This window comes from Macadamia integrifolia, unplaced genomic scaffold (assembly GCF_013358625.1).
Source record: "Macadamia integrifolia cultivar HAES 741 unplaced genomic scaffold, SCU_Mint_v3 scaffold2892, whole genome shotgun sequence".
Lineage (NCBI taxonomy): Eukaryota > Viridiplantae > Streptophyta > Magnoliopsida > Proteales > Proteaceae > Macadamia > Macadamia integrifolia.
Window position 1 is genome coordinate 12,958 of NW_024869036.1, and position 27,675 is coordinate 40,632.

The window sequence follows — 27,675 nt, forward strand, 5'->3', positions numbered from 1 at the left end:
AAAGAAGGAGTTGTACCCAGGATGCATGAAATTTACTAGATTATCCTTCATTCTTCGTCTTTATCATATAAAGTGCCTTTGCAACATGACCGACAAAGCATTGTCAATGCTGTTAGATTTGTTACGAGAGGCGCTTCCAGAGCCAAATACATTGCCAAAGAATATGTATCAAACAAAGAAAATTATCAAAGATTTGGGGCTCAACTGCAACAAGATTGATGCCTGCCCAAATGATTGCATGTTGTTTTGGAAAGGAGCAGAGAAAGCCACATCTTGTTATAAATGTGGAGCATCAAGATATTCAAGTAAAGGAAAGAAATTTTCGGCTAAGAAATTACGTCATTTTCCTTTAATCCCAAGGTTGCAGAGGTTATACATTTCATCCAAAACCTCATTTAATATGAGATGACATCATGAAGAACGTACAAAAGACCAAAGGTTACGACACCCAGCTGACAGTCAAGCATGGAAGGAGAAGATCATGGTGAATCAGATCAGACAAATATACAAAGTACATTACAAGATAGACAAAATATAGAACATTCATATGGTGATAGTGATGTCGATGTGAGTTGGGTCAGATCTGATGTGGAAGGTACTATAATTGACACAGCAATCGAATTGATCAATGCAATGGAGAGTTCAAATGACAATGTATCAAATTGATTGACTTATAAACAAGGTAACAATTGATTGATCTTTATCTTAATTTCTGCATCCATTGAATTTTTTCTTTCTAGATTATGTATTTCTTTTATTGGAATGAAAGAATAAAGAAACTTTATACTTTTATTAATATTGGTTCTCTTATTTCTTTGGCAAAATTGTGTTTGTTTATTAGTCATTTTTTTTTTGATTTAGTTTTCTTAATCGAATTCTTCTTTGATTGTAGGCATTTTTACTGTGTAATTGATATTTATTTTTTCAGCCCATTTGTCTCATAAAATAGTAAACTTAATATATAAGTCAACCATATTTTAACAGTTATATTTAGAGTTTTGTAATGCTTTTGAATTATAGGTCGTAAAATTATATAAGTATAAGAGCATTTGGTGAGAGCAAACCAATAAACTTAATGTTGATTGGCTAGGCATTCCTGATGCTAGTTTAAGAGCATGTGGAAGTATATTGTTGACTTGACACATTATCACATTTCTTATAGTGGTTGTTTATTGGGAAACAGGTATGAGTAATCCTAATGTATGTGGAAGTACAAGTGAGAATGACAATACAAGTGGTTCAGGTTAGTACATGTAGTAAAGTTATTCTTCAAAAATTGATGTAAAGTATAATGATTCTCAATACTTTTAGTTTTCTTATCTTAATCTTTCACAGGAAAAAGGGGGAGAGGCCAAAGGGGAAGAACTAAGGCTCATGATATTATAAATATGCCAGATGGTGAGAGAATACAAAATGAAGTAAATGGGTGGCGACAACCATGTGATGGCAAGTCAACAGCGAAATTAACTACATGGATTGAAACATTAGTAAGGAATCATCTATATTGTCCATTGACATACCCTAAGTGGACAAACATACCACAATCATATAAAGAAGATTGTTGGAAAGCAATAACGGTAATATCACTCACATATTATATTTATATATTACCTTAAAGAAAAATATTTAGTTGGATAAACTAACCATGTGATGTTTATTAATTTTTTTTTTAAATTATTCTAGGCCAAATTTATCATCCCTGAAGTTTCCAAGACATGGTGCTTAGATAGATTAGCTAAACGGTTGAAGGACCATAAGTGTGACTTGAAGGCCGAGTACTACAGTAAGTATGATTCACCCTCTGATCGAAGGAAAAATATTGATCTTCAACTTATACCATTGGAGCAATGGGATGCACTACTGAAGTTATGGGATGATAAAAAGTATAAGGTAATGTACATCTATAAATGTTTTATATTACTTCAAATTGTTGATATATTCTCACTAATTGAATGGTTGTGACAATGATATATAAATTATATTGGGTAAGATATTGAAACCAATGGATTGACATCTATGACATGAGTATATATACGAGTTTGGTTTTAGCATTAAGTACCTTAAAGAACTGAAATTAATAAATGATACATTATTTTATTGTAGGAACTTTCTGATCGTAATAAGAAAAATAAGTCCAAACAAAAAATGCGTCATAGAATGGGTAGAACTTCATATGCCGTCATACGTGAGAAATTGGTAAGTGTTTTGTATATTATCATATTGATTACATCGAGTTTATTAGCCTTTTATTATCCCAAAGTCTTTAACACTTATTGTTTTTATTTTATATTTCAGCGTAATGAGGACCCAGAGAAAAAGCTTCCAAATCGTATCAAAATGTTTGACTTCACCTATAAAAGGTCTGGATGTTCCATAGATGACGAGTCTGCGAAAAATTTAGTATGTTATTAAATAGAACACAAGTGTTGATATTGATATTTTATTTCTCTAACTATTTGATTAATCTTTTATTTAATTATTTATCATTATGATTTATGATTACTTATAAAATCATGGTCTATTTTATATTTTCTTGTTTAATTACACCTGTAGGAAAAAATGCAGCGTGAATTAAGTTTGCAACCTGAAGAAATGCAACAGGACAACGATGTTATTGATGAAACCTTCACCAAAGTAATGGGACGTGATAGACGTGGATATGTGCGCATGTTTGGGCCTGGAGTAACCCCAAAACAAGTGTTTGGCTTAGAAGGACTACGTGCTCAGAGGCAAGGACAACATATCTCAGAATTAAAGTTAAAGAATAGCCAATTGAAAGAGCAGATTTCTCAACAAGGTGTGGAGATGAATGAGATGAAGTCTCAAATAGCTATGCTTACGCAATTCATGACATCATTCCAATCTTCTCAACGATAGGTATAATATATACTTTAATTTCTATACATTCATAATTGAGTTATCTATATATTATATCTTTGGTGGATGTATCTTCATAACCATAATGATTCCATATGTAACAATCTATGATATGTTTGTTAATGATTGATGTATCATGCTCCATTGTAGTGACAGTCTAGAGTTCATTTTTTGACTCTGTATATATAGGTGATGGTGGTTGGATGAGGTATAACATAAGAGTATAGGGTATTGACCATCTTAATGAACACAAATAGTTTGACAATTTTTAATAATTTCTTTTGCTTTGCTTTTTAATCAAATTTTGTTAACTAAAAAGCTTTAACATTTTCATTTTATTTTATTTCTTTATGTTTTTTATTATATTTTAGTATGATAGGTGGTGTTTGAAAAGTACATCATTGAAAGGATAATAGAGAATTATTTTCATTTGTAAAGGACAGTACTCAATACTATGAGTTAATTATGTGTTTAAATGTCCAAACAAATAAGTATAATGAGATGTCAATAAAATTTCATGAAACAATAAATCTTCTTGTTTATATTTTTGATTTCATGGTTTTTAGCAATGAGAAAAGTATGTCATTTTTATTTTCTTAGTATTCAAGCATAACATAAGTTAATTATTCTATATTGCAGGATATTGTTAAATCTAATGTGGCAAGGCAAGGCTATGAAAGATAGTGGAGCTATCCTTTGGAGGAATATGCAAGACAAACCCAATCGATGAAAAATGCAAAGTCTGAAGTTTGATGTATTGATTGTAGGAATTTTTTTGAAGTGGAACGAAAACAATGACTTCTTATTTATAATTATAAGGCTTTTTGAAAAAGGAATGAAAACAATGAATTTTTAATTATGATTGTAAGACTTTTTGGAAGTTCAATGAAAGTAATGTATTATGATATGGATGCCTAGGATGATCTCATTTTCTGAATTGGACAATGTATATTGATGTAATTACAGGAACAATTTACAGATAATATGCAAAATTTACTAATATTAAATTTTTATTTTATATTTGGCGACGGGTTTTATTATACCGTTGCTATAAATAAATTATTATTAGGCTTAGGAGACGGATAATAACCGTTGGCATATATATTTTTTGCGACGGATTTTTTTATACTGTTGCTATAAATAAATTTCGTCTATTATTTATATAGTTATAGGTGCCGTCGCTAAAAATATATTTGGCGACGGAAAATATAATTCTGTCGCTAGTAATATTTTTCCCAACCACCCATCTTTTTCCGTCGCCTATTTTTAGCTGCGGCAGTATAGGCGACGGAATTGGCGACTGAAAATTAACCGTCGCTGCTATTTTTAGCGACGGTTTTATATTTTTTGCGACGCTTTTTTTCAGTCGCAAAAAATGTGTTTTCTTGTAGTGAAATTAGGAAACTATTAAAGACCAGTAGTAGAGAACTTTATTTTGTTACAAACAGTAATACTCCTTTATCCTTTTGTTCCCTTTCAGAATTTGATCTTACAATATTGGATACCCAAAGAACATATATATCTATATCCAAGTTTCACAGAAATATCTATATCCAATATTTGTTGTTGTTGTTGTTGTTGTTCAGGGGCATTTGAGTCTACCACCATGGGTGGTCATGTGGGCATAGCAAGGGCAAGGATCAGGGTTCCCATAAGTCCCTGGTGGCACACATCCACACCGTTTGCAGCATGTGTTGCAATCCCTTATGCATATCTTTTGCCTTGACGCTTTGCTGTGTTTGAAGTAGCACGTCGCTCCACAATCTGTCAGAACCATTCACAATTGAGTGCCAATTAACAACAAAATTATATATTTTCACTAGCTAAAACGAAATCTATTAATATGTATACCGATTCCTTGAACTGTCAACCGCCCTCCACTGTAAACATCAATCTGAAATATTCATAATTAACTAGTCAATAGCTCTTTATTTCATGAGAGAGAGAGAGAGAGAGAGAGAGAGAGAGAGAGAGAGAGAGAGAGAGAGAGAGAGAGAGAGAGAGAGAGAGAGAGAGAGAGAGAGAGGAGCAAGAAGAAGAAGGTGGGGATACAAGAATATGTAGCCACTCATACACGGAGAACAAGATATTGTTTTAAGAGTAACACTCACGTGAAAGTATCTGACACAAGAATATGTAACCAGTCATATAAGAAGGAGAACAAGATATTGTTTTAAAATAACACTCACGTGAAAATAATAATAGGACTTGAGCCAGCAACCTTGGATACCAAGGCCTGAGGTAGATCCAGCCCCTCTTCAATGGTAGAATCATAATAGGACTCTACCTCGTCTAAGGTCCTCTTTGGTATCATTTTTCTTTTGATTTTTGTTCATAAAAATAGTTTTGGTTACATTTCGTATCATCTATGAAGCTTGTTTCTATTTGAAAAAATTGGTAGAACTCAAAAATAAAAAAGAGATGAAGAGTTATTTATGTGTTTTGACCAAAATTTATTTTTGTTATTTTTACGCGGAACTTTAATGAGCACGTGCTTAAAAGTCCCAATATGGTGTGGTAAATTAGTCATTTGCTTTTTCATTAGAAATCCAAGCCTCTTGCCCCCCTCTTCTTCAGTTTAAAGTGGAGAAAGAGAGTTATAAACCATTTCTTCAAAAAATCATTTTTCACAAGTAGTTGCCAAACTATTTTTATGTTTTGATAAAAAAAGGTTTTCATAATAATTGTTGTTAATTAGGTAAAATTCAGAAAGAAAAATGATACCAAAGACAACCTAAGTAAAAAGGAAAAACATCTCCTGAGAGGACAGGAATATTCCTCAAGAGATTCATGGGATATGATCCTCTGAACCGCTCCAAAACTTATTAAAATAGGAGGGCATCTCCTAGTTGGACTCTACGAGGACCATTCCTATAAATAGAAGGGAAAGAACCCAACAGAGGTAAGTTCACTATCTCGCTCAGTAATACTCTTTCACTACTGTTGCACAAGTGTCTAACTTGGGCATCAAAGGCCTAATCCCAGAGCCATCTCTAAGCCTCTGTCTTCTGTGCTATTGCAAGACAGAAGTCTGTTTGCCGAAGGATTCATGGCAGCAACAGTATCTAAAGATGTTCTCAACAAACCAATCAACTTTTCATTTTTATTTTCTCCATCTACCTTTTCGCAGTCCACACATATTACAATATCTGATGAATCCAAAGGGGAAGTCCAATCGTGGAAAGACCAACCAAGTGTGTAGAAGAGTTCCATCACACACCCAAAATCCAGATATTCTCCATCACATCAATCCATACTATATAGATAATAAAGGGTTAAAGCTTTAATGTTATAATCTTTTAGATATGTGTCTCCATTTACAAGAGAAAAGCCAAGAAGATATATATTGCTGAACCCCTTCAAAGAGTTAGGTCGTCTAGAGAATTAAGAGTGGGGCAGTAAATTTCTGGGTCATGGACCACATAATAGTAGAATGACTACTTGATTCAGCAATCCTGGCCCAAGGTCAGTCTGCCAATAAGGCGTGTCAATCCATTGGTTCAGAATGGTTTTGGTTTGGGTCAAGTCAGTTTTAGCGTGGGAATGGTGAAATCAAAATCAAATCAATTAGAAAATTTCGGTTTCAAATCGATTTGGTTTTGGGTTTGTCTTGTTTTTTTATCGGCTTAATATGAGTTTAATTTAACATGCTTTTTTTTTTCCCGGCTAATTACGGGTATTCAGGCCTTTGGCCTGACTAGTCCTGCTGGCCCATACTGACCCCCACAACTGCATGGATCGGGTCATATCGGGGTTGAATGAGAACCATTCAACTTTCATTGAAAGCAGTGTAGAGCACTAAACACTCCCGTGTGAGTGGCCCAAGGTGTGCCTAGTGGGAATTGAACTCAGGACATTTGAGTTTATGGCTCGTACCACGTTCGTCCGAGTTTAACATACATATTTATACAAAATTATGAAACGGAAATCTGATTTTTTGATGAGTTTCATGTTGTTATCGATTTCTTATTCAGGTATATGAGTTTCGGTCTAGGTTTTTGTTACGTGTCTTCATTATCACATGTGTAGGGTTAGTAATAGTTGATATCGCATGTGAAGTGGATAGTTGTTATCACATATGCAAGGTAGTTATTCTATGTAAATGGTTAGTGTCGTTATTATATGTAGGGTATGAGATTACTAGTTATCACCACATGTAATGGGATTTGTTAGTAGGTATTGAGTTGTGGTAGGAATGTGAAACGTGGGTTTCATGGAGTAGTTGTAACTAATCCAATGTGTAACCTCTTAAAGAGGAGAATGCAGTAGTGAAGATAAGTTTGGAATCCCTAAAATTTCTCTTTGGAGATTGAGGATCAGCTACCTCCTAATCAAGCCAAATTCCTTACAGTTTGATATTTTCTTCCTTAAAATTGCACAGCCAAAATAGGGAAACAAGGACACGTATCAGTTTTGAACCAGTGTTGAGTTCTTTCAGATTCCAAAGTGGTTTGTTCTGGTTTGATTTCAGGTTTGTAGTACCAAAATTTGAAGCAAGCACGATAAGGTCTCAATTTGGTCTAATCCTGGTCATTTTGGTTTGATTCGGCCCAATTATAGCAGATTCTCATGAACGTAGTTGGTACACCGTCAACTGTAAAGTGTACAACGTAATAGTCTATTTGATGAGGGGTAGTTATAAGATTAGGGTAAACCACAGGGAGACCACTGTAATTATCCCTTATTTAATTCCCTAGAGACTTGAAAGAGAGAAAAAAATAAAGAAAGTGAGTAGAGACTAGAGATTGCAAAGAAAGGGAAAACAAAATGGTTAAAGAGAGAGAAACTGAACGCCATCGAAGAGAAAAAATCTCCTAAAATAATAATCAAGGAGTTGATTTCACACACAGTAACCAAGAAAGAAGAAATGTAGCTATTTTAGATGAAAAAACAGAGAGAAGAAGCTTGAAAAAGGAAAGAAATGACTGAAGTGCTAGTACTTGAAATATATATATATATATATATATGCAGTTATAGAGATGTGATCTATGACAGGCCATAATTGTTGTAATTTTCTGAATTTCTAATATTTTTTTAAATAATTTATTTTCTACAAACTAAAAATTATGGATGAATGATGGAAATGGGTCTAGAATTATATATAATAAATGAAATACAATTTGGACTTTGCTTCATGCATTTTTATGTATTTCTTAAAAAAAAAAAATTATTAGCGAGTCACATTTCATCAGTATTTTGACTAAGCCACTATTGCACGTATTTTTGGTGTTTGCAAAACATTATTCTTGTTACTCCTTTACCTTAAAATGCTTCCGCCTCTAAAATTGGATTAGACGGAAACTCTTTATAATATTAGACTATTAGTACATGTAAAAGCCTCATCCTTTGTACATATTCAATTGAATGCACTTGTCTCGTCGTATTCTATTATTCTTTTTAATTTTTATACATAATATATTTTATATTTTATATATTTATACTTGTTTTGTTTTATGATTCAAATGTATATTTTCCATGTATCCTTACAATTTCCATATCTATCTTGTATATTTTGCACGTGTCTTTAGCATTTCTATATGTATCTCTTACTTCTCTCTTTGATACAATACGGTATATCTCTTTAAATTAACTTTCTGATACAGTATCTCATACTAGTCCATACTTAAAACCTTGACGTATTTTTGTTAAATAAGCTTCACGTTCTTATCTAAGGAAAATCTCACCATTCCTTTTTTTTTTTTCCTTCTTTTCTCCCTCGTTTTTTTGTTATGTTGATCCACAGGTTGGAGTGCATGGACATTATCTTGAATAAAGGAGAGTCAAACATTTGCTAAAATGAGAATAAGAAGGTCACGAGGTAAAGTCACCAGCCAGAGATGGCACTTTCACTTGTCAAGCACTTCCTTGATGGGAGATGCCTTGCCATTTCATCATCACTCATTTGATGAGTTTTAGCCCCAAAATATGGTAAAAAAAATTAACTTTGCATATTTTGTTTATGAAAAAGTAGTTTTTGTGGAGGAGTACAACCCTTACTCCAAGACACATGGGTGCTAAATGGTTAGTCTATCCTCATGAAATGGAAAATGACTACTCTGTTTATGCTTATTTTTAAAAATTCACTTTGAGAATTGTGAAGTTTTCCTTTTCTCTTGGCCCAAAAAAAAAAAAATATCTTGCCAAAAACACACAAGAAAATATGAGAAAATACAAAAATTTTTATTTTCTTCTGTTCTAATAGTAACCAAACATATATATATATTTTTTCTCACCATGTCATTTCTTTTCTTTTCTAATTTTTTTTTTTCTTTTTTTTTCTCTTGACTACCAAATATAGCCTTGTTTATTTTGAGGTGTAAGATACAAACAGTTAAACTGGAAAATTCCAATACATTTTGACCCATAGGATTGAAAAGAGGCCCCTAATTTGTCACATAGACAATCCAACCATTTATTATGGATAGGGGCTGTGATTATGGTAGATCCCTTGATAATAAAAATGGATGGAGATCTAATCATATATCCTGATTTTTTTCAAATAGCAAAGTAAAAAATGGTGAAAGCTTCAAAACCTTTCAACAATTCTAATTGTAATATGTACTTAAGAGGGTATATATGTCAATATATCTTCAACCCCTAGGGGTAGTCCAGTTGGCAATGGACCTTTGCCTCAGGAAGCGTGTGGTTCTGAGTTCAACTCCTCTTACCTTCTTGAGGTCACTCACACGAAATTTTTAGTGCTCTTCATTACTTTCGGTAAAAATTGAATGGTTCTCATTCAACCTCAATATGACCTTTGGTCTATTCAATTGTGGGGTCGATATGGGCCTGTGAGATTAGTCAAGCTGAAGGTTTGGATACCCGTCTTAAAAAAAAAAGAAAAAAAAAAGGAAGGGTATATGCCTTGATATTTGACATGACTGATATCTGTTGTGTTCCTTCCACTCTCAATATTTAGGATTTGTCCAATTGGCATGCCATAGACTGACACCTCTCAAGATCCAAAAGAGAAAAAAATATTAAATTAGAAAGCTATTGAAGACAAGTAGTAGGGAACTATATTTTATTATAAACAGTAGTACTCCTTTATCCTTTTTGTTCGCTTTCAGAATTTGATCTTACAATATTGGATATCCAAAGAACATAAAATCTAAGTTTCATTGAATTTTATTTCATGTATAGTCATATAGCTGATGAGATTTAATTTGTTGTTGTTGTTCAAGGGCACTTGAGTCTACCACCATGGGTGGTCATGTGGGCATAGCAAGGGCAAGTATCAGTGTTCCCAGAAGTCCCTGGTGGCACACATCCACACCGGCTGCAGCATGTGTTGCAAGCCCTTATGCATATCTTATGCCTTGACGCCTTACTGCATCTGTAGTTGCACTTCCCTCCACAATCTGTCAAAACCATTCACAATTGAGTGCCAATTAACAACAAAATTATACATTTTCACTCATCCTAAAATGGATCTATTAATAAGTATACCGATTCCTTGAACTGTCAACCGCCCTCCACTGTAAACAGCTGTCTGAAAATTTCAGAATAAACGAGTTAAAGACTTTTTAGAGAGAGAGAGAGAGATGAACCAAATAAAGCTCACCTCAAACACAACGAGAAAGCAGAAGACTATGAGCAGCAATGACCTGTGAGCTCTACCCATGTTTCAACCCAGAGAGAGAGAGAGAGAGGAAGAAGAAGAAGAAGAAGGTGGGGATACAAGAATATGTAGCCACTTATATAAGAGGGAGAACAAGGGATTGTTTTAACAGTAACACTTACGTGAAGAGTATCTAAAGAGGTCTTAACAAACCAATCCACCTTTCATTTTTATTTTTATTTTTTTGGGTAAATGTAACCATCCATCCACCTTTTCGCAGTTCACACATATTACACCATCTGATGAATCCAAAGAAGGAGAAGTCCAATCGTGGAAGACCAGCCAAGGGCGTGGAAGAGTTCCATCACTCACCCAAAATTAGATATCCTCCATCACATCAATCCATACTATACAGCTAATAAAGGGTTAAAGCTTTCCAATTACACTAATGTCATAATCTTTCAGATGTGTATCTCCATTTACAAGAGAAAAGCCAAGAAGATATATATTGTTGAAGCCCTTTAAGAGCGTTAGGTTGTCTAGAGAGTTAAGAGAGTAGTAGGGCAGTACTTTTCTGGGTCAGGGACCACAAACCAGTAGAATGACTACTAGATTCAGCAATCCTGGCCCAAGGTTCGCCTGCTAATAAAGGGTGTCAATCCATTGGTTCGGGCTGGTTTTGGTTTGGGTTGAGTCGGTTTTAGTGTGGGAATGATGAATCCAAAACCAAACATATGATGAAAGTTTGGTTTCGGTTCGATTTGGTTTTGGTTTTGTATCGGTTTGTTATCGGCTTGGTATGGGTTCAGTTTAACATACATGGGTTTCGGTCTAGGTTTTGAACCGGTGTTGAGATCTTTCATTCCAAAGTGGTTCATTCTGGTTCGATTTCAGGATCGTAATACAATAATTTGAATCCAGCATGATAAGGTCTCGGTCTGGTCTGATCTGGGTCATTTTGGTTCGATTGGCCCCAATTATGACAGCCCTATGTGCCATAGTAAAAATTGGTTGGCTACTGCTTCAATAATTATGAGCTTAAAGAAATAATTGTGCCCATAGTATTCTCAAACAGCTAGGCCCTGTCCCCCCCCCCCCCCAATCAATGTATAATTGTCTGACTAATCACATAATCTGGGCCTATAGGTATCACTATCTTGCTTTGTTGAGTCTCTAATGATGAACAGTTCATTTTAAGGACCTAATCATAAGTGGGCAGTGTCTATTTTAGTCAGAAAACCAATTAAACCACCATAATATGAACCAGGCTTGATCTGGTTACCATAAACAGTTGGGAGAGTTTGGGATTTTCTTTAGGGAAAGTGACGAGTCCAGCATAATTGGTTATGTTTGAAACACGCACTTTAAACACCCTCAACCACAACCAGAATTTAATCTGTGTGCTGTGATTACCGCGGTCCCTTGAGCAAGAGTGTAGTTTCCTTCCACATTGCTTCTTCCTCTAATTAACTTTCTTCTTAGAAGTATGAAGTGATCTCATTTGTAGAAGCTTGTTAAGTGTTTCTTTCAGATAGCAATTAATATTGGTTAAGTACCCACACACTGCTTTACGAAAATGAAACCTCTTAGCCTGAAATTGGATGTAATGGTTGGCATTTTCAGATTGACAATTTTGAGAGATACATTTTGAGGTTTTTCAATATCAGAGGAATGGCTTCCTTATTTATTTATTTTTTTTTGGTAAGTAGAAAGGGTGCTCCATGGTAGTGATCATAGTCCCTAGGCCGAAGCTCCCATACGACAAATTAATAGTCTTTTTGCAAGACCAACGAACAATAGTGGGTGTGCCATCTCAAACCCACAATCAGCCGACTCGAGGAGTGATGAGGCAAGGGCTTCCTTCTACTGGGCTACCAACCCTGATGGCAGAAATGCTTTGTGACACATTTAGACCCCAAAGATGACAAATCTCATCTGATGGGATGTCAAAAGTTTAGTCCAATTGACCATTCTCTTATTATGCAATCTCATTGGCTAGACAATGATGAATTAAATGGCATTACTACTGATCTCTTAGCCATCCTAATTGTGGAATGAATCAAGGTGAGCTGAGCAGGTCATAATTATATATAATATTGTTATTTAATTGTTTATTTCTATTGGATGTCATGATTAAATTGATTCAATCTTGCCATTTTAGTGTGATTGTAGGGTTTTAAGGGTAGAATCAATTTTCTAGAAAGAAGAGAAAAAAAAAAAAGAAAAGGGTAAGACACGGTTTCTCTCTCTCTCTCTCTCTCCCTCTCCTACTTTCCCTCATCCTTCTCTCTCTCCAATTTCCCTATAAATAAATAAAAGCAAGACATGAGGCATTTAAAAAAACAATTTTAGGTTTTAAGCCCATTAGTTGGCCCATTTTGTGGCCCTTCGTTTTCAGGTCCAAGTCCAATCAAAAGCACGCTGGGATTGGTTGTCGGATTGGGCCATGGGACTGCAACATCCCCATTCACTGCTTCATATAGAGGATAGCTGTCGGAAAATTCAGTCTCTCCAAATTTCGTCTTCGTTTCGTTTTCGTCTATTTGTCTTCCCCCACTTCCATACCTAGTGCCTGTCCCATGATTCTAAGTATCAGTATTGTATTGGCTGTATCGTATTGATATCTGCTGAGATCAATCCCTAATCCTTGACCAATCTGGTTTGATTACCCGTATTTTTTTAAGGGTAAAACAGTAAAAAAAATTGTACTTTTCTCCAAAAGTAAGGATCAAAAGTGACCGATACCCACCAATTCTCTCTGAGACCGATACCAATATTGAGAACTAAATCCATGGTCTGTCCAGAACGTCCTAAGAAGTAAGAACCCTCTAGCTCTCTTTCCAACGATTCAATCTTTTCGTCCTTCTAGTTTGGTTTCTCCATTTTTTGCCTTTACCCAAATCTTGATTGGTTAGGTAGGGCACATGATGCCACTATTCCTTTCGAACGAGAAGTTTCAATGGTGTTCCCACGATGTCTCTCTAGTGGACGAAAAGGTTGATGCTTTCCCAAGATGGAGAGATCGAATGTTTGTCGACAGAAGTTTCTAAGATTTGGGGTCGGGATCGGGGTCGGGGTCAGGGTCAGGGTCAAGGTCAGGGTCATCCCAGTCCGGCCATGTCCAATAAGGACAGGTCTGGGCTATGCTGAGCCCTGCAAGGTTAGGCCTAGGTTGAAGTTTTGGGGTCCTGAGTTAGGATTCAGGGTGGGTTTGGGCCCAGCTAAGGGACTCAAGGTTAGGCTAAGATTTTAAGAAGCCTGACCCAAACTAGTCCAATTGTAGCTCTAGTAAATTGCTGTGTGGGGTGATTATAAATATGTAGGGAGTGAGTTGTATGGTTAACTATTAACTCATTGTAATTGCTATTTATATGGATATGGAATAGAAGAATAGGAAAACTTTGAATAACAATTGGTGCCAATAATTTTTCTATTCGAAAAGGAGGTCATGGCTTCCTCGATATATAAGACCAAGAGGTGGACTACCTCTCAATTAACCAAGAGGTAATAGCTTTGTCATTAAAACTATTTATTCTTTTGATGTCCTATTTTATTTCTCTTGTTTATCTCTCTCCTGATCTAATCTCCAACTTCCTTTCCGTTATAACTCACCTTATCAATATCTCAAGAGGGAGATTAGCCAACAGCATCATAAGATGCTCTTGAGGTTATATTGGTGAACCTATAAGAGGCTGCCCATGTATCTAGTTAGCAATTTGGCCAAATAATTCGCGAATTATTCGGCCGAACCGAATTTTTCTGAATTAAATAAAAAATTCTGACCGAATCCGAATTAAAAATAAAATTTGGTAAAAAATACGATTTTTACTAATTTGAATTTAAAACGCGAATAATTTGGGCCGAACCGAATTAAACTGAATTATTCGGTCCACTTAAACATTATTTAAAAAAAAAACAAAAAACAAGAAACAAAACGTCATATCTGTTTTTTTGACCGAATCCTTAAATTAATCAATCGAATTATTCCGAATAATTCCCGAATCCGAATTTACTAACTATGCCCATGTACTAATCCAACTAGTTTTAGGTACCTTCCCACCACTCAATATATCTCATGAAAAGGAGAGCGGATGCTTTAGGGCCTTGAGTGAAGAAATTGTAGAAACTAATTACTCGATTAGGATCAATAGGTCTGTCATGATATCCAATTTCAACTTTGTCTACTTTTTCTTTGAAGAAAGAGACTCATGCCATATTTTTTTTCTCTTCTTGGCTTGCCGCCCAATGTAAACTGGGCATGGAATATTAATCTTTCTCGTGAATCACTTAAGTCTTGTTTGTCTGATGGGGACTTGATGGGGTGGGACAAAGTGCAAACCTAAACTAAAGCAAATTTGAAACCGTGACGGTGAGTCAGTGAGATCTCCGTCATTTTCTTATGAACTAAAGCAAATCTGAAAGTGGTTTGGTTGGTACGAAATAGAATTAGTGGTGAATCAGAGGAGTAGGGTTTGCTTGGTACGGAATAGAATTCTACATATGGCGATGGCTGGGGTCGTGAAGAACTCCACGACGCCACCCAGAAGGGCCACAACTCAGGTGATCCACCTAACCTATCGTCTCTCTGTCCTGTCCATCATTTTCTTCCGTGCCCTCTTTCCCCACCACAACTATCTCCTTCGGTGGACTATTCTTTCTTCTGAACCATCCCACTCAACCAAATGAGTTGGGGCGGGATGCTACAGTAACTCTTCCCGCATTTCACTTTTCTGTTGTGTACCCCACAAGAATGTGAAGCCCACATGTCAGACTCTCCCACCCCATACTTCCCTCTAAGCAAATGGGGCTTTAAACTATGTTTGGTTGCAAGGAAAATTTAAAGGGAACTGAGATGAAATTTTTAATATTTAAAAAAAAAAAAAAAAAACTTTCATAATCATTAGTTCATTACCACTTGTGGTTGTATAAGATAATTTAATTTCTTACCATTTTTAGTAATGATACATTTTACATTTAATTTTTCTTTTACATTTTATAGCAAAGGGTTTTGGATGAAAAGTAAACTGAAATTTTTAATAGTCAAATAGAGAATTATATATATATATATATATATATATATTTGGGTAGAATAAATATAGAATGATTTGGAGTTAGTGATATAGTTACATGTGGTAATGATTAAAAAGTGTTTTTTTTTTAGTTTAAAAATCTCACTTTCCTTCCCTTTAATTCCCCTTGCATCCAATGGGAGCGTTATTTTTTGTAGGATTGAAATTATAAGATATTTTTGCTGACTTTTATAATTTATGTCACAACTTTCCCCCTATATTCATAGTTCATTGTTCCTTAATGTATAATTGGTTCAATGACATGTTTTGTATATGGGAAGGGGTGAGCACTTGGCCTTCCAATGTTGCGCATGGATGCCTTTCCTCCTCTCTCTTCCTGTGGAGGAGGGAAGATTGCTATTGTTTACACTAATAGTGAGGGGGTGAGTTTTGTTGAGTGTATTAATGGAGGAGTAAAAAACAACGCTACCTCCTAGTACAGTTACACGTCAATAGGCACAACCAATGGGAGGACTTGTGCGAGCATCTTTAGCATGAGGTAATGCAATCTTTTCACCCCCACTATATCTAGACCCCTATTAGGAAAAAATGGAACGACAAAAAAACAGAAACGAACGGTACGGATTTTAAACAGTAAAACTTTTTGAACGATACGGTCAAATAAACAATCAAAAAAACAGAGAATGGCAAAAAATGGAAAACAGACGGTACCGATTTTAAACGTGTAGATTTTAAACAAACGGGACCAAAAAATCAGTATTATACTCGTATAAATTAAGGAATTATTACATGAATACTTGCATCTAATGTTCAAAATAATTACAATATCCAACACTAATGCATATATATCTCATGTCTCATTATAAGTCATATAACATATAATTGAATATCATCCACTACCAATTTTAAATTCATACACTACACATGTCCAAGTTTTATTGAGCAATGTGGCTTGGTTATAATGTTGTTCATTGTTGTCAACATAGTCACACACACTCTTGGAGTAATGTATGTTCAGTTTGATTTAGGAGTCATCACTTTAGAAACATTTTTTAGCAAATACATTAATTTGTATCTCAATTTTGGGATCCATACATTGATATTGAGTTGAATGTGATATCATGAGAAATATAGGCCATTGAGTTAGCTTCAAGTCAGCGAAAGTATCAAATGGATTAGATCTTGGGATAAAAAGATATGGTCAATCGAGTAGACATTATGTTCAACAAGTTAAATCTTAAAAAATGCAAAAAAAGGGAAACGTGTTTAAATGCGTTTTAAATCTATTTAGAACGGAAATGCTTACCATTTCTCTTTTTTTTAAGTATTTTTGAGAAGCATACGAGAAAACGTGTTTTAAAAGGTAAAAAATGAGAACGTGTTTAAAATCGTTTAAAACACGTTTTCCCGTATGCTTCTCAAAAATAATTAAAAAAACAATGAACTTCAAGCATTACAGTTCTAAACACGTTTAAACCCATTTTTATGGCATTTTTTAATACTTGATTTTTGAATATAATGACTACTTAATTGACCATATATCTCTCTTTCAAACTCTGATTGACTTGATTCTTTCACCAACTTGAAGCTAACGCAATGGAATATATTTCTCATGATATTACCTTCAACTCCAATTCAATTCACCAACCCCTAAATTGAGCTATAAAATGACGTATTTGCTGAAAAATATTTCTAAAGTGATGACTTCTAACTCTAACTGAACATATATCACTTCGAGAGTGTGGTAACTATGTTGACAACAATGAACAACACCATAACCTAGTCACATTACTCTAAGACTTTGAGCCTGTGTGATATATGAATTTAGAATTGATGTTGGATGATATTCAATGATATGTCTTAAAACTTATAATGAAACATGTGATGTATAGGCATTAATGTTAAGTACTGTAATTGTTTTGAACACTAGATGCAGATAGTCATATTACAATTCCTTAATTTATATGATTATACTACCCTTTTTTTAACCCCTTTTTTTGAAATCTACACGTTCAAAACCCGTACCGTCCGTTTTCTGATTTTTACCGTTCTTTGTTTTTTTGACCGTTTATTTGACAATATCATTCGAAAAAAATTATTGTTTAAAACCCGTACCGTCCATCTCCCTTTTTTGCCGTTCCCATTTTTGCTAAGTATGGAACTCTAGACATAGGTACTCACTAAAGGGTACGGTAGCGTTTTTTCTTCCTATATATATATGGGGAGGGAGGAAGAGTGAATGCTGAGATTTGTAGTTTGTAAGTGGTGAAACTATTCATTAAGTGGAAGTGGCGTTGCATGGTTGTCCTTATTCTTGAAAGTTTTAGCAAAGGCAGAGGGTTTGGAGCTGCATTTTGTGACATGCTTCTCAGCGGCTCTTTGTCCCACATACATCTTGGAGGAGGAGATTGGGATATGGAAAAGTTCCTTGGTGGGGCATTTTATAGGTCGAAGACCTGCATTTGGAATTATTAAAGCTTCACTGCTGTGAAAATGGGAGATTTCCGATATCTTAGTTGTTAATATGCTACAAAATGGTTTCTTTATTTTCCAATTTAATTTGGAGGAGGATAAGACTATGTTTTGGAGGGTCCCTGGTATGTTCATTGACTACCTTTAACCCTTCACCTTTGGAATTCGAAGTTATGTCTAAAGAAGATAGACTTGAGTTCAGTTTCGATAGGAATCCACATAATTGAAAACTCTATCTCTCTAAAGAATGAGATCTGATGAATTGTTTGATTTAGGAAATTGATATCACATGTGATATACTTAGAAAGGGAGAATAGTCCTATAAGATAGAAGAAATGATATCACATTTGACACCTACGAGAGGATCAATCAAATCGGCACCTAGGTGACAAGAGAGAATGTAGGAGAGAATATCTCTGTCGATGTGGGTATACCATTTTGCAGGGACAAATGGATGAAAACAAAAGAAAGACGACTTTCATAAGCTTGACTGTGCATCGAGTTATTGTCTGAGGAATTGGGGAACCCAATCTCTATTTATGATGAGCATGGAAAATAGTTTGAACAAGAAGTTGTGTATGATTAGAAGCCTCTCCAGTGCCCTAAGCGCAATTTTTTGAGCATTCATTGGATCAGTGTATCTATCTTCCCAGGTGGACAATTGCTTAAAAATCTTCTTTTGTGCTGACTTCAGTTGCTTCAACTTCTCTTCTACTGCTACAATTGTTATGTTACCATCTATAGTGGTTAGGGTGGAGCTCCTCATTCAGTTTTAGATTTGAGGGTAGGGACCATGGATTTAGGGGATGGGATGGTATTGGTATTGGCATCGGTATTGGTATTTGTTGATACTGATTCAATACCAATTTGGATAGGACAGCGAGTATCGATTGGTTTTGTTCTTACTTTTTTTTAGAAGTACTATTTTTTTACGGTTTTATCCTTGAAATGATACGGATAATCGATCCGGATTGATCAAGGATTAAGGATCAATCTCAGTCGACACTAATACGATACCGTTGATATGATACCAATACTTGAAACCATGGTAACGACTGCTGAACAACCAATTTTGTTGGTTGTGGCATGAATACAACCAGGTATGGTAGCTGGAATAGGATTCAATGTAAATTTCACCATTGGATCAAAATTTGATTCGATTTTGAAATTCAATACGGAAATCAGTTTGGTATTTTTGTCTTTTGAAGGAACTTGAAGGGAAGTAGAATAATGGCCTTATCTTGACTTGGATGAAGAATAACGTGACATCCACTACACAAGTAGTCAAGATAAAAATGACAAATGGTTGAGATACATCATACATAAGCCAAGAAAACTAAGTTATCATCTATGACTAATGAGGCAGTTATCTAAAACCACACTTCACTAAAAGTTGCATTCATCAACATAAAAAGACCAATACATCCAAAATACCAATCAATAACACTTGAAAATTCCTCAAGTAAGGGCCCAAAAGACCTGGTTGAATTGAGTAAGTCTAGGAAACACTCCAAATTCCTAGGTATAAGTAAAGGATATGATGAAAAATAGAACAATGGCCTTGGCTTGACTTGGATGAAGAATAACGTGACATCCACGACACACATATATGGTCAAGATAAAAATGACAAACAGTTGAGATACATAGATCAAGAAAATTAAGGCATCATTTGATAACGTTTCTGATATTTGTTTTTGTTGTTTCTGTGTCTAAAAATAGTAGAAACGGCTTTTTTACATTTTGAAAACAAAAATGGATTTTTTTGTGTTTGATAAACATGTTTCTCGAAACATTTTTTTTTTTAGACATAAAGCCACTAAAAAGCCCAATAGCATCATCGGATGTCCAAAAGGGAGAGAAGGTTCGGCTGCCTCTTTTTAGATTTAAATAGTTGAGAGATTTATTGGGCACAATAGCCTTTTTTTCCTCTCAAATTTGTTTCTAGAAACGACGAAACTAAGTCCGACTTGTTTCGTCAAAATGGTTTTTACAATTGTAAATAAGCATAAATTTTGATTTATGCTTCTAGAAACGGGTGAAATGGAACAATTTTATCAAATACTTTTTAGACTGTTTCTCCATTTTTGGGAACAAGAAAGCGCAAAAACAGAAGAAACGGAACATTGACAAACAATGCCTAAGTGTTTGTTTGATTTTGTTTCTCCTGTTTCTGTGTCAAGAAATAGCAGAAACGGTTTTTGCCGTTTCTGTGCTAAGAAACGATTTTTGGAATTACAAAAAGGAGTTTGATTATTCTGTTTCCCGAAACATTTTCAACAGTATAATCGAGTTCAAGACATTAGTGAAAGCACAACGTTGTAGGAATGCAACTCACAAGTGAAGGAACGACGTTAGAGTTGAGGTATGCTTCATGGATATGAGCTTCAGAAGGATGAAGGTAATCCGAAACTATGAGCTTCGCACAACCAGGTTGGAATCACCTCATTTGGATAGCGAGAAGTTTCAACAATGGGTTGGGGTTTGGGTAGGTCAAGTGAAGTATCGGGTTTTTTACAATTTTTTTTGCTCCCACTTGTTTCTAGAAATAGAAAAACAAGTCTAACTTGTTTCTCTATTCCTATTTCAAGACACAAAAATAGGTATAAATTTTTATTTATTTTTCCAAAAAACAAGTGAAATGAAACAGAAAAATCAAATGTTTTTGGGGTGTTTTTTCGTTTCTAAGCATATAAAAACGAAAAAACTGTTTCTAAAAACAAAATTAAACAGGCCCTAAGTCATTATCTATGACTAACGAGGCAGTTATCTAAAACCACAAGCGAAGGTTTCATTAATCAACTTAAAAAGACATACATCCAAAATACCAAATAGCATAACACTAGGAAATTCCTCAGCTAAGGGCCAAAAAGACCTAATTTAAATTGTACCAAATTTAGTTTGAAGAGACATGGTTGAATTGACTAAAGTCCAGGAAACACTTGTTATGGTTCAAGGTGATAGGCTATGTGATGACAGCAGGGCAACTGATGTGGCTGCTGATGTGGTAGGCATCAAACCAGCTGGGATTCCATTACGGAGGAGTAATAGATAGAGCACGAAACCGGTGACCCTAAGGGATTACATATGAGACAAGTAGGAGATTGGGATAGGATCCGATTGTATCAGAGTTTGTTATAATAGATTGTAAAAATGATCTATATAAGGATAGAAGGAAATGAATGAAGAGAAGGCTGAAAATTATTCCCCTCCCTATTCTTCTAGGAGGTCACTACCCTCTAAGTAGTGGAGTGTTAACAGAATCGTATCATTTGGTGCTTTCATTGAGTTACTACTCTATTCCTGCAACCACCATGGCTGACGGTACTCGTTTCCGTCAAATCGACGACGCCATTAAAACCCTTCTTGAAAACTTCGAGGGTCACGACGATCGCCTAGACTCCTTTCAATCCACGCTAGCTTCCCAACAGCAAGCCATCTCTGAACTGGTTTTACGCCTTACTTCCATGGAACAAAGTCTAATAAGTAAATAACAATGACCAGCACTCCTTAACATAGACTATACATAAACAAAGTCTAATACTAAAGACCAACTCCCACAACTTAACAAAGAGAACACAACCCCCCACCCTAGTTCGAAAGTTCGGGAACGGCATTAATAAGGGAATGGATACATACGGCAATTAAAAAAACCATACGGCAATAATACTTTTTAGAAATCTGACACAATAAAACATGCACGTAATGATACGATACGTGTTTAGTACATTTGCTCTGTAAAAATCAAAGAGCAAAAATACAGGTACATTCTAGTATTAAGAATGAACTAAAATTGACTATTTATAAATAAATTCTAATCTCCCGTGTTTTCATGAACACCTAAATCCAATCTAGCTTTCCAATTGGGGGTCATTTCTCAAACTTTTTGCTTTTTTTTTACATCTAATATTAAGTTTAGCCTTTTCTATTATAACAAGTGTTGTTATGTGATCCATCAACTGCTTTCTATTATACCAAATAATAACATATATTTGTCAAGAAAATAATAGCAATACCGTATGGACAATCATTTAACAACTTAAAATATCATTATTGATATTATTTTTTCAAACAAGAAAATCCATAGCAACCCCTACTGATGCGGATCCGAGTTCTAAAACCAGAATCAAATCATGTATAGGCCCATCCAAATATTCAATAATTCAATCGTAAAACCAATGGTAGATTCGTCATTAAGGTAAGATTTTAAATTGGGTGGCAAAATTGTAATTAAATAAACTGAATATGCTAATAGATTGAAACAAGAGGGTGGACACATTAGTTATTTGATTAATAGATTTTGGAGGCGCTTGAAATGATGTTAAAAAAAAGGTATAAGGTAATAAAGGAGAGAGGGAGGGGCAATATGGAAATATAGGTTGAAATTAATAAAATAAGAAAGGGAGAAGTGTTATTTTGACTTTTGGGGTTGTGAGGGGCAATATGGAAAGATGAGATAAAATTAATACAATAAGAAAGAGAGAAGTGTCGTTTTGACATTTGGGGTTGTCCTTTCCGTAGGTTTCTCGATTTTGAGAAAAAGGTGGATAGCATGCTTCTCCCTTTCTTATTTTATTAATTCCAACTCATCTTTCCATATTGCCCCTTCCTTTCTCCTTTATTACCTTATACCCTTTATTTTAACTTCATTCCAAGCTTGTCGTAAATCTATTAAGACCTTATTGTTCACCCTCTTGTTCCAATTGATTAGCCAATTAAGTTTATTTAATTATAATTTTGCCACTCAGTTTAAAATCTTACCTTTATTATGAATCTTCCGTTGGGTTATTACGATTGAATTATTGAATATCTGAGTGGGTTTATACACGATCTCATTCCAATTTAGAACCCGGATCCGCTTCAGTAGGGGTTACTGTGGATTTTCTTGTTTGAAAAGATAATATCAATGATGATATTTTAATTTGTTATATAATTATTCATATGTTATTGCTATTATTTTCTTGACAAATATATGCTATTATTTGTTATGATAGAAAGTGGTTGATGGATCACCTATCAACATTTGTTGTGATCGACAAGGTTAAACTTAATTAATATTAGATGTTAATATATATATATATATATATATTTGAGAAATGATCCCCAATTAGAAAGCTAGATTGGATTTAGGTGTTCATGAAAACATGGGAGATTAAAATTTAGTTGTAAAGAGTTGATTTTAGTTCATTCTTAATACTAGAATAAACTGGTATTTTTGCTCCTGGATTTTTCAGAGCAATCGTATAAAACACGTATTGTATCATTGTTGTGCACATTTTATTGCGCCGAATTTCTGAAAAGTTATTATTACCGCATGGCCTATTTAATTGTCGTACGTATCTGTTCTCATATTATTGTTATTCTCAAACTTACTAACTATGACCCCAACTTAATAAGATCGGCTACATGGATCCAAACATATGAATAATAAGACATGACAAATGAAAGGTGAAAAATGCAATCTAAAAAGTAACAAGAGAAAGATGAAAGTAGCAAAGTAAAAGGAAAGAGGATACAACCCAGCAAGTTAAAAGAATCTCAGCTAAATGGGGTCAACATGGATCCTTGCTCTCTAATAGGCTCTATCCAAGGTCATACTTGGTACAAGGCCTAAACCACCCATGTCATTCTTCATAACTTCTCCTATGGTCATTTTAGGTCTGCCCCTAGCTCTTGTAGTCCTTTCAATCTTAATCCTATCACTTTTCCTTACAAGGGCATCACTACGCCTCCATTGAACATAACGATACCACCTCAAACGGCTTTCTCGGAACTTATTGCCGATCGGGGCAACTCCCAAATCAGCTATAATACGCTCATTCCTTACTTTATTATTCATAGTTTTGTCGTATATTCATCTTAACATCATCATTTTATCATACACATCTTCTATATATGACACTTCTTAACTGCCCAACATTCCGCTTCGTACATCATGGCCCGACGCACAACAATCCTATAAAATTTTTCCTTAAGCTTTAAAGGGATACATCGATCACACAATACTCTGGACGCACCTCTCCACTTCATCCATCCCACTTTAATTCTTTGAAAGACATCATCCTCTATGTCGCCTTCTTTATTTATGATCGACCCAAAATATCTAAAATAGTCATTTTGCAGAATCTCCCTCTCCTCAATCTTCACTGTTTTATTATCTATCATAGAATCATAAAAATTACACATCATATAGTATTTGATCTACTAATTTTAAAACCTCTTGTTTCTAAGGTTGACCTCCATAACTCCAGCTTAGTGTTAATTCCTGCTTTAGTTTCAATGTCATCGGCGAAGAGCATACACCAGTGTACCTCATCTAAAATATTTTTGGTTAACTCATTCATGATAACAACAAACAAGTAAGGGTTTAAGGCCATTCATTGATGTAAACAAATCGTAATTGAGAATTCCTTGCCTTGACCTCTCACATATCCACACTAGTCACCATGCCCTCATACATATCTTTAATTATATCCACATATGTACTCGACACCCCACATAGCTAGGACATGTCAGATTAAATCTCTAGGGACTCTATCATATGCTTTTTTAAGGTCAATAAAGACCATGTGGAGATCCTTCTTGTGGGATCTATAATTTTCTTTGAGCCTCCTCATAAGGTAAATAGCTTTTATCATAGATCTACCGAACATAAACTAAACTGGTTCTCTGAGATATGAGACTCTCTTCTTAGTCGGGCTTCAATGACCTTCCCCACAGTTTCAAAGTATGACTCATTAATTTTATGCTTCTATAGTTATTGCAGCTATAAATATCCCCTTTATTTTTTAAGATCGGGACAACAATGCCTTTCCTCCAATCATCTGGCTTCTTGCATGTGTTCATAATCTCGTTAAATAACCTCGTTAACCAAGCCAACCCACATACTCCTGAGGCTTTCCACATTTCTATTGGGATCTCATCTAGACCCGGAGTCTTACCTGCTTTCATCTTTCTCTGGCCACTTCAACCTCCGTCACACTAATCTTTCGAAAATATCTAGGGCGTGTGGAGTCTAGTTGAGTAAAGCCATCTTCCAGGTCATTCCTACTCGAACTGTCTCCATTTAGGACAAAAATATACACAACCCATCTCATAATGTCCTCATCTCTTATCAACACTCTTCCATCCTCACTTTTGATACACCTCACCTGAACAAAATCTCTACTCTTTTTTGTCTCCCCAAGGATAACCTTACAATCTTTACAGTTTATACACATTTCTGTCTGCCCTTCGTATTAGGAAGTAGTCTATTTGGCTTACATGAGTCCCACTTTTATAAGTAACTAAATGCTCTCTCTTTTCTTAAGGAAAGTGTTCACAATGGAAAGATCGTATGCAACCGCACAATCTAGGATTGAGGTCCCCTCTTCATTCCACTCTCCAATCCCGTAACCTCCACGTACACCTTCATATCCTCTACGATCTCTCCCAACATGTCCGTTCAGGTCACCTCCAATGATAATTGATTCACCCTGGCCAAAACCCTACATTAGATCATCCATGTGTTCCCAAAATTGCCACTTACTACTTCATCCAATCCTACTTGGGGTGTATAAGTGCAAACAATATTGACAACCTCTTTCTCCAACACCAGTTTGATGGATATAATCCTTTCCCCCATTCTATTGACCTCTACCACATCATTCTTTAGTTCATTGTCCACTATTATGCCAACTCCGTTTCCATTACATTGATCATCGGAATACCAAAGCCTAAAGTCATCCAACACCTAAGCCTTGATACCCTTCCATCTTGTCTCTTGAATACATGCAATATTAATCTTTCATTTCCTATAACATCCACCAACTCTAAGCTCTTACCTATTAAGAACCCAATGTTTCAGAAAGCTAGTCTAATCCTACGCTTATGGGCTAAAGTATTTCCTCTCATTTGCCCTTGTCTAATTATCACCGCATTCGGGCACTGACACGGCGCGACGCTTACAGGGGAAGGATTAGACAAATGGATCCATGCAAAGGTGAATGGCTAATTATAATAAAGTGTCGGTTGCCTATCTGACGCACCACTATAAAAAATATATATATAAAAATATTGTAACATATACACAAAGGATAGAAAGGGAAGGACACTTTCAACAAGTATACTAAGATGTAAAAACAAAGCAATGCACAGTGATGGTAACACGGTGTATAGAACTACACAAATATTGACAATAAAGTAAATAAGTAAATCAGAATTGCAGCAATATCTGGAGCAAGTACTACAACAAGGCATATGCTATCAAGGATAAAGCAAGGCACATATGGTAAAACAGTGCATAAACTACACCGATAATGATAAATAAAACAAATAATTCAGTGTGGCACCTGTGCCCAAACACAGGATGGAGCAAAAGAACTACCCCACCCATGTCGATGCTCTTGCATGCATTCCCTTTGGCCCCTATGCTGGTGCAAGGCCATGCTCCCAGACAGAAAACTCTACCCACCCCACTCCCCAAAAAAAAAAAAAAAGTGGAATTGTGGTGGGTGAGGATATAATCTCCTACCTCCAACTTGAACCAGAGGCAGAAAAATAGGCTTTGGTGATGGCATTCAAACTGTCTCGTTTGGAAATCAATCAACACAAATTATAGGGAGTAATTCCTTTCCCTTGGTCCTCCCAAATACAACCACCAGCTACCAGAAAAATCCAGCAGCCAGAGAAGAATGTCGACCTGCGATCAAATCCAACGGTAGGTTTCAGACCAGTTCTGATTTTAGTTTGAAATCTCACAACAAGGAAGGGGTTCTACGGTTTTGGTCGCCCAGAAGAGGATTTCCTTCAACCAAAATAAACAGAGTTATATTAAGGGAGTTCGAGTCAAATCTTTAGGACTACTGTAACCGTCCCAAAAAATAGAGTTCGGTAGAATAGAGTTTAAGAACTGAAATAGGAAAGAGAGGATAGGGAAAAGATGAATCAAAGCTGATAAAGGGAGGAAAGCTTACTCCGAGATGGGAGCAATTGAAGATGAATTGAAGAAGAAGAAGAAGAGAGAAAGATCTTACTGAGAACGGTTTCAACTATGTTTTTGTAGCCTTTTTTTCCTTCTTCATAGCTCTGATACAATGTAATAAAACCAAGAACCTGAAAACCAGTACCTGAGATAGAGGAAGGGAGAAGAAGAGAACAGAGAGAGAGGGAACTTGGGGGAAAACCCACAGCCATGATAGAACACAGAATCACCACTATCGTGGCCTAGGTTCTTAGCTTATATTATTAAGTGTCCTACTAACAGTCTAATTACAATTAGAGTCAAAAGAAGTAAATAAGTAAATAACAATGGCCAACACTCCTTAACATAGAGTAAACATAAACAAACTCTAAAACTGACTTACTCCCACGGCTTAGCAAAGAGAACACTTCCCCTAACAATACTAATATGCAATAGTTTTTCCATAAAAGTAACAGTCCTAAAATATGTTAAGGATCTTACAAAACTATTGATTTTCTTTTGGTGGGGCTTTTAGAGAACATTATATGTTCAATTCACTTTGGACTCCAAAGACATCCAAATATTTTGACATAGCTCAAGTAGTTGATTTATTGCAACAGCACCATGAGGTAAGTTGTTTGAGTTCAGCTCATTTGCCCTCATCCCAAAAGCGGAAGAAGGAACAAAAGAGGGATGAATATGCAATTTCAAATTTTAATTTGGTCTAGGTGGATGTGTTTTTCCAGTTTAATGGCGGGTCATACTGCCACTGTTTCGATATGAACACAACTTTAAT

General features: G+C 35.3%; 1 protein-coding gene and 1 long non-coding RNA gene across 2 annotated transcripts; both read right to left on the reverse strand.

Annotated features, from left to right (window-relative positions):
* Positions 1–4,298: 4,298 nt before the first annotated feature.
* LOC122067409 lies at positions 4,299–4,849 on the reverse strand. Its single transcript, XR_006136705.1, has 2 exons — positions 4,729–4,849; positions 4,299–4,641 (listed from the first exon to the last, which is right to left on the reverse strand). It is a non-coding gene; the product is annotated as an uncharacterized LOC122067409 (long non-coding RNA).
* Positions 4,850–9,887: 5,038 nt separating this feature from the next.
* On the reverse strand, positions 9,888–10,590 carry LOC122067410 (gibberellin-regulated protein 2-like). Its single transcript, XM_042631251.1, has 3 exons — positions 10,442–10,590; positions 10,327–10,369; positions 9,888–10,238 (listed from the first exon to the last, which is right to left on the reverse strand). Exons 1-3 carry the CDS (start codon positions 10,499–10,501, stop codon positions 10,057–10,059), a joined length of 285 nt encoding a protein of 94 aa, XP_042487185.1. The 5' UTR covers positions 10,502–10,590; the 3' UTR covers positions 9,888–10,056.
* Between the last annotated feature and the right edge of the window lie 17,085 nt (positions 10,591–27,675).